At 45.8% G+C, this 14,641-nt stretch overlaps 1 protein-coding gene across 1 annotated transcript in view; it reads left to right on the forward strand.

Moving 5' to 3' along the window:
* Positions 1 to 3,126, forward strand: part of LOC119306884 — a 4,129-nt gene extending 1,003 nt beyond the window's left edge. The window contains exon 2 of the mRNA XM_037582990.1: positions 2,915 to 3,126. Coding sequence (XP_037438887.1) covers positions 2,915 to 3,126 — 212 coding nt within the window. The remainder of the gene's footprint in view (positions 1 to 2,914) is intronic.
* The last annotated feature ends 11,515 nt before the right edge of the window (positions 3,127 to 14,641 follow it).

A 14,641-nucleotide genomic window follows, 5' to 3' on the forward strand; every position in this document is an offset into this window, starting at 1 on the left:
CGCCCTCTTTAAGCACTGTCCCTTTCCGATCCCCCTTCTCTGCTTAGTATGAACCCTAGCTATTTAGTGCTTGTTAGTATGAACCCTAGGCTATTTTTAGTGGTAGTTGGTTAATTACTTATATGGTAATTAGGGCAGTAGTTCTTGGGTACTAATTAGTTAGTAAGAACTAGGTACTAATTAGGTACTAGTTTATTTTTATTTATAGTAAGTTTATTTTTAGTAAAAACTAATTGAATTCATAGAACTCGTTAGTAAGAACTTGTTGCTATTTTTTTAGTTAAAGCAATTTTTCCCGCATCGACGTGGACGATGCCTATCCCGCATCCTCATCGTCGAGTCGGTGGAGGACAACACCTGCTTGACCAGACGGGCCATGTCCGAGACTGGGCTCCGCCGGGGTGGTACAGGGAGGCGCTACCTACCGGGGGCGCAGGTTGGTAAGGAGCCGGCCTGTCGTTGACCGGAACCTTCTTTGGTGGCGGTCGCATGGGCCAGTGAGGGTCCAGAGGCTCGAGGACCCCGCGAAGGTGGTGCGTCACCGTCTCAGTGAGGAGGACGCGCATGTCCGTCGCTACTTGTCCACCGCCCGCGCCGATACCCGTCGCGTGCTAGTGTTTTAGTTGTATTAGTGATGTTATATGTATGACACTATTCGGGATGTATTAGTGATAATATTCGATGATGCACGGACGCATGAGATGATTTACTTTTTCTTATTGAATGCATGCTAATTTTAGTCCTATAAGATATTTTGAAATGTATATCTTGTGGTACTCAAATAGGATATGTGCTTGCCCAAGTGGCCGGTCATGTTTGCAGGTTACACCTCCGAGTGGCCTATGTTTTGCCGGAGTGTTGATTCATTTCCATTCCGGCAAATTTCAGGTGCTCGATATGTCCTATTTTAGTAAAGGTCATGCCAGATTTTTCCATGAATTTTTGCATGACTTGTGCCAGAATATGTAGGAAATATCGAGTGCCCCGAATTTGTGTGTTGAGTATCCGGGTAGTTGTCTTTGATCGATTTTCAATTAATGTTTCAACTATGAACATAGGAAATGTCTGACGACGAAAAGTATTCCGGTACTTGCAAATACTGCGAAGACGAGCGCGGCCTGTGCGACGGAATCTTCCTAGATGATGATAGGCGCTTCAACATCAAGCTGGACGAGAACTTTGAAGTAGATACAGTAAGTCACAGCGACAAGTTTTTTCGTAATTAAGCATGACATATACTTCATTTGCTTGAACTTATAATTTATTTATTTTTACTATTCTACTAGCGTATCCCTTGCCATGCAAGAGCTTTTGTATTGGATAAGATAGGTTTCAATCGTACTATGGAGGAAAAGAAATTTTACTTGAAGACCAAGCATGGTTATATTTTCAACGTAAAATTATACAATTCAGACGACTACACCTATTTTGGATGCAAAATATGGTGAGCACTATGCAAAACTTATGCATTTGAGCCTGATATGGTTATCACCTTTGATATTCGTCCGGAAGATGATATTGAAGGTAATACCGACATCTGGGTCGATGTGCAGACACCTCCAGTTATACCATTATGTAAGTTTCTCAACCATATTTATGTCTTTGATATTGTTTATTCAAAAATAGTTGACAACTAATTTGTATTGTCAGCTTATTTCGGTGCAAGCAAACATGTCCAGCGCTTGGTAGACAGGACCGTATACTATGCCGGGGCTGAACTCAACTACGAGGAGCTCAGTCATTATGTTTCATGGCTTGCGGATCTTGATACTGTCAAGACAAATTTTCTTCCTGCATTTAGAAATGTTAGTACTGAAAACATGCGACCAATAGTGTTCGTAATGAACTACGATCACATCTATTTAGGAAGGATGGTAAGATTTTTACTATTTATCCTCAGTGCATCTTTTCCATACATTATTTTTGAAGCTAAACTTCATTGCTAAGTATGTTAGCATACGATGTTCTTCAACAAGGACTCCCGATGAATGTTGCGCCTTATGGGATCGAGACTAAAGGTACCATGAGTATTATTAGCTTACGGCCAAGATATCCTACAGATTACTTTAGTGCATTCAAGATTAGCGACAGATGCTTAATAGTGCAAGACTGGACCAAATATGTGATGGGGGAGAGCAGAGAAGTACTAGGGGGCAGCAAACAGATGCGCTACCCACGATTAGGAGACAGGTTCATCTGCATGCTCCAACTTGATCAAGGAGGACAGCTATACATGTTTTATGTTATTTTACATAAGAGAGAGCAGCTGGAGTGATTAGCTAGCTAGAACTGAGTTTGAAGATGATGATGTGCTACACTATTACTATGATGATAAAATAGCTAATGTTGGTGATAATGACTATGATGATTATTATTAGCTAGTGTTAGTGGTGATTAAATAAATATTGTTGATGGTAATGACTATGATGATGATTAAATAGCTTGTGCTGGCGGATTAGATTCAAGTGGAGGCAACATGTGGTGCACATCGAAAGTACTACTAGTCCAAACAAGATCAAGTTTGGATTAGTAGTATACTTTTGACATGCACCACATATTGCCTCCACTTGAACATAATCCACCTTCATTTGACACACTGTTATGGACATAATGATGTAAACCTCATAACTGGTATTGTACCAATATTTGTACGATGGCGCATAAATACACTACAAATAAAAAAATAAAAAAAGAATACTAGTAGCGATGGAGAGAAAACACACTGCCACTAGTTACATTAGCAGTAGCGTGTGAATGAACAAACGCTGCAGCTATTTGTCCTAGCAGTAGCGCGTGCGGGCACGCGTTACTGCTAAGCAATAGCTTTAGCGCCTTATTAGTAGCGCGCCTACCTGCGCTACTAGTGAGAACAAAACCAGCGCTACTGCTAGGGTTTTCCCTAGTAGTGTGGGGCACGACGAGCTCGCGGGGCTCTACCGTTGCCTGTTTGCGCGCTTCGACCGGGACGGCGACTGCGCGGTGGACCGCGAGGAGTTCCGGGCCGAGATGAAGGAGGTCATGCTCGCCGTGGCCAACGAGCTCGGGTTCCTGCCAGTGCAGATGGTCGTCGAGGAAGGGAGCTTTCTCAAGGTGGCTGTCGACAGGGAGCTGGACGGAGCTGCCTGACCAATTTCCTATGTTTTTGTGCTTGTACAAGTGTATGTTTTTGCGCTTATACATCATTAAGTGAGTAAAATGTGCATTTGGAGCATATCTGGCCCTTCTTTTAACTTTAACACTTAGAGCATCTCTAGCCAATCCTTTTAGTTCAAATTTTTTTTCGAGGGATGACCCCCCGCCTCTGCACAAAGACGATGCATATAACCATTTTATTAGTTATTCGTCGAGACATCACAAAGAAATACATCAATAAGTTTGAAGCCACCTTCTTTGACAACAACAGTCGCTAAACCTATCAAGTGATGAATGGGGTGCACATGATCAGGGCCGCCTCCATTGACCTTATACCAACGCCGAACATCAAAACCGGAGGCCTCAACCAAGATTTCCAACAACGGGTCGAGGGTACAAACCGGTTCAGCGTACTCTCAGTGGGCACCGATGCGCACGCCCAGAGGCAGCCGCCACCCTCTTCCGCCGATCCCTCTTCAGAACTGGTAACAACGTATTACCTTGCCACGCCTGTCGTCGGGGCCGCCACGATGCCAAATAGCACCACCTCTCTAGGTGTGTCGATCATCTTGCATCCATTGCTAAGACCCTGTCATGCCATGCCGCCGAGACTCAATGTCATCGATGTGTCACAAGCAACCCGCTCCACCGTTGAGACCGTCCATAGGTCCCTGAGCCGATGAACACCTCCAATAGTGACGCCCCCAAGGAGGAACGACACATGAGCGCCACCATCATCTGATCAACTCATCAAGGTTTTCCCTCAGAGGTAGCGCAAGGAAGTAGGAGCTTCAACTCGATGATGCCTTCAAGAGGGGAATGGCGCCAAGAGAGTTGCCATCACCGGCTCCGGCCATCGGCCAAAGACAAGATCTTTACCCGGATCTGCCTAACGACATTCCCACTGACATCCTGTGCACCAGCAGGATCACCTTCAAAGTCCCACCGACATGCTGCAATATTTAGTTTAATATGCCTCCTTAAACCTAACTTGTAAAAATTTAATCATTTTAATTGTGGCTGGATCTAATGGAAGCTTCAAATTTAACGCCTCAAACAAACTAACGCCATATGCAAAGATATGAGTGGCGACGGGCGTGGCGACGGGCGAGAGCCGCCAACAGCGCCAATCCTGCCGGAGCCTCCGCCGCCGCCCTCGTCGGGTGATGGGTTGGGCTTGAGTGGACGATGGAGGGGGGTCTACTCCGCCGCCGATCTGCCCGGCTGCCTCATCCCGGGGTGAGTCGCCTCCGCCTCCGCCGCTTTTGCGGCTGTCACCGGAGCCACCGCGCCCTCCGGATGAGATCCGGCCTGCGCTCGTGGTGGATCCCATCCCGCCGCTCGATCTGTCCCCTTCTCCGGTTTCTCGTCGAGATTCCTCAATGGAGGATCGGGATCGGGGATTCAAAAATCCTACGAAATGGAAAGTCCGTTTTCAAGATGATCGTGAGGTGGGGCGATGGATCAATGCCTGATCTATTCGCACCCGTCTTGCTGGATGACGATCCGAGATGAAGAAGGAGATATTTTGGCCGGACGACATCTTTCCGTGGACGAAGAGCTTCATATCGGTATGTGCTTATTGATTGATATTTTCAATATCGAGGTTCTTGAGTGTGTGCAGGTGCCATCGGAGGGTGAAGAACAAGATGTCATTGTTGATCTCACGGAGGATGTCGACGGATCAAAGCCGACGCAAAGGTTTGGGGGACGTTTTCTGGATTCTTGCTGATGAGGATGAAGACGAGGTTGATCTGCCGGGAACATCGGCCCGGCCGTCACCTTCGCTTGGCTTGGTTAGTTCTATCTGAAAGTGCTAGTATCGACTAGAGGGGGGGGGGGTGAATAGGAGATTTTTATGGAAGTCTTCAAAACTTGGAAGTTTCGAAGACAAACACCAGAAACAACCTAATTGATATGCAGCGGAAGATAAACTAACATAAACAAGCCATAGTCAAGTATGTAATGATATGAGAGTACATGACTAATAGCAGTTAGGCAGTAAGGATCAAGATGGAAGATAGTATGAAGCCAATCAACAATAGTAGTCAAGCAATGAAGTCAAACAGATGAACAGATAAGCAATGACTTCATGAAGACAAACTTAAGTAAGGTTGGAAGGGATAGAACGAGTTGCTTGTTGAAGACACAAGATTTGTTGGACCAGTTCTAGTTGCTGTGGCAACTGTACGTCTGGTTAGGGATGCTGAGATTTAACTCAGAAGACCGTGTCTTCACCTTATTCCCCTTGAGCTAAGGACACCCAGTCCTCGCCCAATCACTCTGGTAAGTCTTCAAGGGAGACTTCCAAACCTTCACAGACTTCGTTCACTGACAATCCACAATGACTCTTGGATGCTCAGAACGCGACGCCTAATCGGCTGGAGGATTCACAGTCCTCAAGTGTAATAAGTCTTCAGGTCACACAGACAGAAATACTTTAGTGATGCCTAACACTCTTTGGCTCTGGGTGTTTGGGCTTTGTCCTCGCAAGGATTTATCTCTCTCAAATGCTTCGAGGTGGGTTGCTCTCAAACGACAAAAGCCGTGCACAAACTCTGAGCAGCCACAAATTTATGGTGTAGGGGGTGGGCTATTTATAGCCACTAGGAAACCCGACCTTATTTGTCCAAAATGACCCTGGGTCACTAAGGAACTGACACGTGTTCCAACGGTCAGATTTCAAACACACGCGGCAACTTTACTTGGGCTACAAGCAAAGCTGACTCATCCAGCTCTGGATAAGATTTGCTCTCATTGTCTTCGCTCGAAGACATAGGATTTTGGTTGAGCATCACTTCAGTCACTCTGACTTAGTTCACTTGGACCCCACTTAACAGTACGGTGGTTCCTATGACTCAACAAAGAAGAAAAGAAACAACGAAAACACACAGTCTTCGCGCTCCAAAGTCTTCACACAATGTCTACTCATGTCATAGTCTTCAATAAGAATATCTTCTCTTACCACCATTGTCTTCAATGTCTTCATACATTTTTAGGGGTCATCTCCGGTAGGGAAACCGAATCAATGAGGGACACTACCTGCGTTATCCTGCAATTCTCACAAACGCATTAGTCCCTCAACCAACTTTGTCGTCAATACTCCAAAACCAACTAGGGGTGGCACTAGATGCACTTACAATCTCCCCCTTTTTGGTGATTGATGACAAACTGGTTGAAGTTTTCAACGGGGATAAAGTATGTGAAATTGTAAGGATAGGAATTTGTCTTCATAAGTTGCAAGGGCTCCCCCTGAAGATGTGCATATTAGTAATTTGCTTTTGGAATGCACATGCACATGGCAGGTTGTACTTGTGGAGATCCACTTCAACTTATGAAGATAATTCATCATGCATGAAATGATATAGCAATAAGAATGACATGCATAATGAAAAATGGACGTCTGCAGAATGATATAAGTGCGGAAGTTATCATCGCACATGCGGAATTTATCATCGCAAAGCAAATAAGTAGCAGAAGTAGCAGACAACCATCAAGTTTAGGTGTTACAACTCAAAGAACCAAACGTTTCAAAACGCAAGAGTTGTAAGCACGCAGCAAAATATAATGCAACCGCCCATATGAACCCGCTTGAAGACTATCAACTCATACGCTTCTCCCCCTTTTGTCAGTAATGACCAAAAAGGTTTGAAGACATAGAGCATCTACTCGTCATCATGAGTAGGTGAAGTAGCAGGGTCATCGTCGTTGGTTGGTGGTGCAGACGAGCTTGGTGCAGTGTCGATGCGCGCAGTTGTAGTTTGAGGTGGTGAAGTAGCGTCATCTTCGTCATCGATCACTCTAGCATTAACTGTTGCCGCGGAAGAGGAATATTCAGAGTCTTCAAGAGATGGAGTTCGACGCAGGGTAGCAGTCCTTGGAGGAGTGGAGTCGAACTGGAATCTTTCATTGAAGCCATCATCTTGAAGATCAGCTTCAGCACTAAGCAGAGTCAAACTCTTCCATGATCTTCGGCAGGTTTCATGAGCAACAAAGGCATTCTTGGTGGCAAGGTTGCGAATGCGATTGACATCCACCAAGAGGCTTTGCATTTGGCGCTTGAGCCAGAAATGATGCTTATCCTGCTTCTGATGAAGAGCCACAATAAGCTCTCGGTCATTAAGAACACGAGAACGCTTCCGAGGCCTTTGCGCAATGGTGCTTTCAGTAGCTTCAGTTGGCGCTCTGTGAGGCAGACGGGTGTTACCAGCAAGTGGATAGAATCTTGTTGCTGCTTGAACACCTTCAATAGGCTGAGTGAAGCTTTGGTGCTCAATGTTCTGAAGACAGAGTGGCGTCTTGGCAGGGTCAGAATATACAACATCAACTGACATATCAACCTTGGGCAGAAATATGATGTGATTGCGAGCAGAGGGCTGATAATTGACAAATGAGTGTCGCTTGATGAGGCGCATGACCCATGGAGCATAAAACTTCAGACCAAATAGGTCAGATTCGGAAGCAGCAAGTTGCCTGATGAAGAATTCCTGAGTGTTGGAGCTGATGCCATTGAGAATATAGAAGACCAATGTCTTCATGGCTCCTTCAAGCTTGGCTGATGATGAGTGTCCCTTTACTGGCCATAGAGTTCGCCTGATGATATGATATATGGTGCGAGGCAGATACTCAAGGTCTTCAACAAAGAAATGTGTGGGATACTCAGTGTCAGATGGCAAAGGCTTCATCATACTCAGCATCTAGCTCATATTTGGTTCTGGTTTATGAAAGATGCTCTCCACAGCATTGCGGTGTAGCTGACAGTTAGGCTCATACAGTTCTCCAGGAGTGGCTAGTCCAGTAAGCTCGATGATGTCCATAGCTTTGGCTTCATGATGAACATTGCCAGTCATCCACTCAAGAACCCAAGTCTTGATGTCTCTGTTGTAGCCGCGAATGTGTAGAGTGGCATAGAATTGAAGCAATAGCTCTTCATTTCAATGTTCCTTGTTTGTCACAAAATGAAGCAGACCAGCATCGCGAAAGCAGTCAAGTGCTTCTTCCAAGCACGGCAGTCCAGCAATAGCTTCAGTGTCAAGACGCATATGAGGGAAAATGCGCCCTTGATCATATAACACGCATGAGTAATAGCTTCTCTGCTGATAGCTCCAGAACCGATCTGATGAAATCCTTGGCTTGGAGTAGGGGTTCTTGGCGCTGTCAAAGAAGGTATTGTGGCTCTTGAAGCCATTTGCATTGAAGGACCCGAGGGAGTTGGTAGTACCTGGAAACCTTGGCAACCTCGGCTTTGGCTTCTAGACCTGAGGCTGATGCTCGACATGATAGTCAAATTGGGGGCCGGAGGCAGCAGGCGGAGGCACCAGAATAGGCCATCGGACAGTGACAACCTGACCGTGATCGTATGCTTGCTCAATAGTGTGAGGCCGTGGAGGCGGAACAGAAGCAGGGGCAACATCAGAGGGTTCAGGCTGCACAACAGGTGCTTCAGGAGCAGTTGTCATATTTGCTTCGGGTGCAGCATCCTCATGGGCTTCAGGTGCAGCGTTTTCATGAGCTTCAGGTGCAGCATTTTCATTTGCTTCAGGTCATGTGCCCACACTTGCTTCAGGAACACCAGTTGGTGCAGGCTCCACATTGGCGTCAGCCATGACCACGTCGTTGGCTTCATTGGCATTGGTGGTGGCAGCCTCAACATTTTCAACCTCCTCTTGACGATCAGGAGGGTCGGGCACAGGCACGTTCAAATCATGAACTGCCTCTTCTTCACTCGCTGGGGGTGTTGGTACACGAACTTCTTCTTCTTCAATAGCAGGGGGAGTTGGTACACGTACTTCTTCTTCTTTTTCTTTGGCTGATGCAGCCGGAATGTCTTCAACCGCATGAGCTTCAGACATGGAGATGTTCACTGTTGGAGCTGGTTCAGAGAATACTTGCCGTGCAACAGGTGAACATTGCACATCTCCTTCAGGAACGCTCGACAGAGGGACTTCAGGCCTTTGTCCTCTTCGAAGCTTGCGAAGCGCTGGCTTCAAGTTAGGAGATGGACTTGGTTGAGCCTGAAAGTCTTCATCCTCTTCTTGCACTGGGGGTGTAGCTTGTTGTTGTTGTTGTTGTTGGGGAGTACTGGGAGATTCTTGGTGTTGTTGTGGGTGATCAGCCCATGAAGCATCCTGAGCAATTGGCGTCAATGGACGACCAATGCTGATGATTTCGCTGTTCGTACGAACAGGCGATGATACCACTTGATGTTCAATCTGAGGAAGAACTTCATCATCATTTACATTGTCATCTTGACCAATGTCTTCAGCAGCGTTGGTTCAGCTGCTGGAATATCTTCAGTCTCATGAGCCTCTGTGGTAGCAGGCTCATGGACAACCATCCTTCTTTCTTGATGAACAGACACAGGGCGAACAACGGAAATGAGTTCAACGACTAAGGGCTCTGTGGAAGCAGCCCTAGTCTTCTTGGTCTTGCGCTTCTTCTTGGAGGGAGCGGCATCAGAGGCTTCAGCATGCTTTCTCTTTCTCGCATCAGCCTTGGCAGCCTTTGTCTTCTTCTGTTCTGAAGCGGTTGTGGTGACCTTTGGCTTCGAGCCAGTCATGCTGCTCGGGAAGATAATGCGAGGGGCTTCTTGGCGTGATGGCTCAGGCTGTTCAGCAGGGTGCTTCTTCTTCCTCTTTGCAGCCATCCTGGGGTCAATGCCTGGACGGCCAAGGGACTTGCGCTTCTCAGCCTCATTGTAGGCAAGCACACACTTATCAGCCAAAAGCTTCATGCGTTCTCGAGAGCCCTGAGCTTCTTGGTGTTTCTGCAGAAAAGCTTCCTTGAGCTCATGGAGCATGACCTTGAAGTTGCGGACGTCTTGAACAGTCAGATTGGCCACATGCTTCTTGAATTGAGCCTTCTCAAAATCAATCTTGTTTTTGAGCTCAATGATGCGCTGAGCAAGAGCTAGCTCAGAAGCAATGGTGCCATTGAAGGCGACACTGAGGCCAACTAGGAGCTTTAAATCTTCAAAGCTGACATTGGGGGTGTACCACTCATCAATGAAATTGTGAATGATGGCCACATCAAAGAGAGGCAGGTTGCTGAAGATTTCTGCTTCTTCTTTGCTCTTGATCAGCTGCTCAAGGGCATCATCTGCAAGATCTTCATCACTTGATAGATCAATGGGTTCTTCATGCAGAATGGCAGCCGGAGTCAAAGCTCGCTGATCAGATGTTCTAACAAGCTGCTTTTTCTTGTCCGTTTTCCTGGAGACACGGGACAGATCTTCAGATTGCACACTGGCTTCAGGAGGTGCAGTGGCCAGTGGCTTCGCACGCAAAGTCTTCGGAGGTGGCTTTGCAGCTGAGGTTGAAGCCTTAGACTTCTTTTGCTTCTGCGGCTTTGGCGGAGGAGGAGCAGGGGCTTCATCAGAGTCAGCACCATCGACAGAATGATCTACTCTGGCGCCTTGGACCATGATGTAAGTGATGAGGCCGTCAAGGTTGGCATAGGGGCCAATGACATTGGGATTAGCTTCACAGGAGCCATCAGCACGGGGAGCAGAGGGACCTGGATTGAAGTCCAAACCCATGGTCTTCTTGTTCTCTTTGGCCGAAGCCACAACAAACTGATAGTTGCGCTTGAAGAGCGAATCGTCACGACACCATAGTAGTGAAGTGGGATCTGCGTTCGCTGGCTGTGGCCCACGGACCATGCATGGATAGAAGCCTTGTTCAATGGCTTCAGCTCGGCTCTTGGGTTGAAGCCCTCGATAGAGGATATCACCCCAAGGTTTCTTGATGGCATTTTTCTCTGCATATTCCTTTGTCACAAATCTGTACTTGAACCAGTCCTCAACCCAATAGCGTCGAATCCATTGGATTCGAGTCTTCCTCTGATGATAATTTTCTTCAGGGTCTGTCTTGTACAGTTCTGCTAAGTCATCAGGCAGATCTTTAGATGTGCCTCCTCTGCGCTGTCTGCCACCCTTCCTTGCTGATTTCTCTGTTGCCATGAATTTCAAGCTGAAAGGCTTCAGTACGTTCAAAGGCTTCAGAGATTTGCACTTGCTGGTCAAGCAGGAACTGGCTTCAGGAGAATTCAACTGATGCTGTAAGTATTCTGCAAACGAATGCAGACTATGAGAACCAAGGGATTCTCCCACGGACATGTACCTGTGATAGCATTAGAGATGCGAGGGAAGGGGAAGAGGTCATATGCATTCTCAGAAGATTTTGAAGTTAAATCAGTTTGAAGACATTGACCTCATGTTGCGAAGACATTCACTTATATAGATGAGTTGGTTCCAGATTTGTACCAATCCGTGAATAAGTACAAGTGAGGAATCAAACTAGTAGAAATCTAAGCGAATAGACTAAGCAGTATGAGATGCAAACGGAATAGATCTAGCTTTGAATAGACAGAAACAACTTTCGGTAAACAGGATGAATCTTGAAGATCAAAAAGGTGGTAAAAATAGAGTTATAATTACTGCACGAAGAACTGCTAGATGGAGAAGAATAGGAGACCGAGCAGTTCAGCCCACCGTGCCCTAACTTGGCGACGGAGGACACCTACGGCGACGGCGGAGAGGACGATGTCCGCGGCCGGCGTGAGGACGGCGTCGGAGAAGTCGCGGCAGCTAAGCGCTTCGTCGCCGGCGTCGTCTCGAGCTAGCGGTGGCTCTAGGGTTTTTATGAAGGTGCAGAGGTGGAGGAAGTATTTCTTTACCGCAGGGGGACAGGTATTTATAAGTAGGTAAGAGACACAACGCAATTACGTCGGTGCCCCTGGCGGTTCATTTCTGAGGGGCACGTGGCGAACATGCAACACCCTCAGGGTTGTCCCACGTTCCCACGCCCGCCAGGCATGTCGGAGAGTTGTTCCGGCTTCTCCGGATTTCAACAGTAAAGATAATCCATTAAGAACAGATTTAATGTTTGTCTCTTTGCCTTCTGCTGACTAGGACGCAGAGAAGACATTTGACAGTTTCAACAGAATGCATATGATTTGGACATATAGATTTGAGATAGTAAGCATAGAGAGGTTAGGGTCCGATCACATTCACTTAGTTCAAAAGATCCAATCTTGAAGACATAGCTGTAAGTGAATGCTGTAGAGGACAGAACACTAGTATATATATATATATATATATATATATATATATATATATATATATATATATATATATCAAAAAGTAGTCAAATCATCATAGTGCAGAAAGTCATGAAGAAAAATTGAAACTGAAGACAAACTAAATGCGAAGTCATTGCAATATAACGCCTTGAGTGAAACACTTCAAACAAGAAAAGTTGGTGGTGGCGTTACCCACCATATAGGAAATATTAGACCCAGACACGGCGCACAATTATCGTGGCGCTCCGAAGTCAAATTCCATGTTAATGTATTCACACTCAGAGTGTAAATCTTCATTGATTGAAGATGTACCTTTCTTTGTGTGTTGCACATCTAAGTCATCAACATGCATAAGCGTTAGGATGTGTGCCTGATCACAGGACATTAGAGGATTCTAAGATATTTAGCTCACACCGTAACTTGCAAAACCTTTTCTCATCCAAGGGCTTTGTGAAGATATCTTCCAGTTGCTCATCAGTGTTGACGTGAATGATGTCGATATCTTTCTTCATAACATGATCTCTGAGAAAGTGATGACGAATTTCAATGTGCTTTGTCTTCGAGTGTTGGACTGGATTGTTGGCTTTCTTGATGGCACTCTCGTTGTCACAGAAGAGAGGTACTTGTTTCAGGTTGATGCCATAGTCCTTGAGAGTTTGCTTCATCCATAGAAGCTGAGCACAACAGGATCCAGCAGCAATGTATTCAGATTCAGCAGTTGATAGTGATACACAGTTCTGCTTCTTCGAAGACCAACAGACAAGTGATCGACCAAGAAAATGGCATGTGCCAGATGTAGACTTGCGATCCACCTTGTCACCAGCATAATCAGCATCCGAGAATCCAACCAAATCGAATCTTGAGCCCTTGGGATACCATAATCCGAGTGTTGGGGTGTAAGCCAAATATCTAAGAATTCGCTTCACAGCTAAGTGATGCGATTCCTTTGGTGCCGCTTGGTACCGAGCACACATGCAAACACTAAGCATAATATCTGGCCTAGATGCACATAAATAAAGCAAAGAACCAATCATGGAGCGGTATACCTTTTGATCGAACTCTTTACCATTGTCGTCGGGACCAAGATGGTGCTTGGCTGGCATTGGCATCGTGTAGCCTTTGCAGTCTTCCATTCCAAACTTCTTCAGATAGTCTTTGAGGTATTTCTCTTGAGATATGAAGATGCCATTCCTCTGCTGACGAATTTGAAGACCAAGGAAGAGCTTCAGCTCACCCATCATGGACATTTGATATTGCTCTTGCATCATGTACCCAAACTCATCACTGTACTTCTGGTTGGTGCATCCAAAGATTATGTCATCCACATATATTTGGCACACAAACAGTTCACCATCATATGTCTTCGTGAAGAGAGTGGGATCGAGGGATCCAGGTTTGAAGCCTTTGCTTTTCAGGAAGTCTTTGATTGTATCATACCAGGCGCGAGGGGCTTGTTTGAGGCCATACAGTGCCTTGTTTAGCTTGTACACCATATCAGGATGTTTTGGATCTTCAAACCCAGGTGGTTGTGCGACATATACTTCTTCATCAATCTTGCCATTGAGAAATGCACTCTTTACGTCCATTTGATATAGCAAGATATTGTGATGATTTGCGTAGGTTAGCAGTATGCGAATAGCTTCAAGCCTAGCAACAGGAGCAAATGTTTCATCGAAGTCAATTCCTTCAACTTGAGTGTATCCTTGAGCCACAAGACGTGCTTTGTTTCTGATGACTTGACCATGCTCATCTTGCTTGTTTCGATATATCCATTTTGTTCCAATAATGTTATGCTTGCGAGGATCGGGTCGCTTGACAAGTTCCCAGACATTATTCAGTTTGAACTGTTGAAGTTCTTCTTGCATGGCTTGAATCCATTCTGGTTCCATATAAGCTTCAGCAACTTTCTTGGGTTCTCATATTGACACAAATGAAAAGTGCCCACAGAAGTTTGCTAGCTGTGTTGCTCTTGATCGAGTGAGCGGACCAGGTGCATTGATGGTGTCAATTATCTTCTCTATTTGAACTTCATTTGCAACACGAGGGTGAACAGGACGAAGATTTTGCTCTGGCTGTTCATTGTCATCATTGGGAGGATTGTCTTCGGACTGAGCATTGTCTTCAGGTTGATTTGGTGCAGAGATGATGAGTTCCTCTTCAGGTTGTGCTTCAGAGGGCATGATTTCACCAGTTCCCATCAACTTGATGGCCTTGTTTGAAGGAGCTTCATCCAGTGTGCTTGGCAGTATCTCTCTCTGTGAACCATTGGTTTCAACAAATTTCACATCCACAGTTTCAACGATTTTGTAGAGATAAAGGTTGAAGACTCTGTAGGAGTGTGAATCCTTTCCATAGCCAAGCATGAAGCCTTCGTGAGCCTTAGGTGCAAATTTTGACTTGTGATGGGGATCCTTGATCCAGCATCTTG

The sequence above is a fragment of the Triticum dicoccoides genome, chromosome 5B (assembly GCF_002162155.2).
Source record: "Triticum dicoccoides isolate Atlit2015 ecotype Zavitan chromosome 5B, WEW_v2.0, whole genome shotgun sequence".
Lineage (NCBI taxonomy): Eukaryota > Viridiplantae > Streptophyta > Magnoliopsida > Poales > Poaceae > Triticum > Triticum dicoccoides.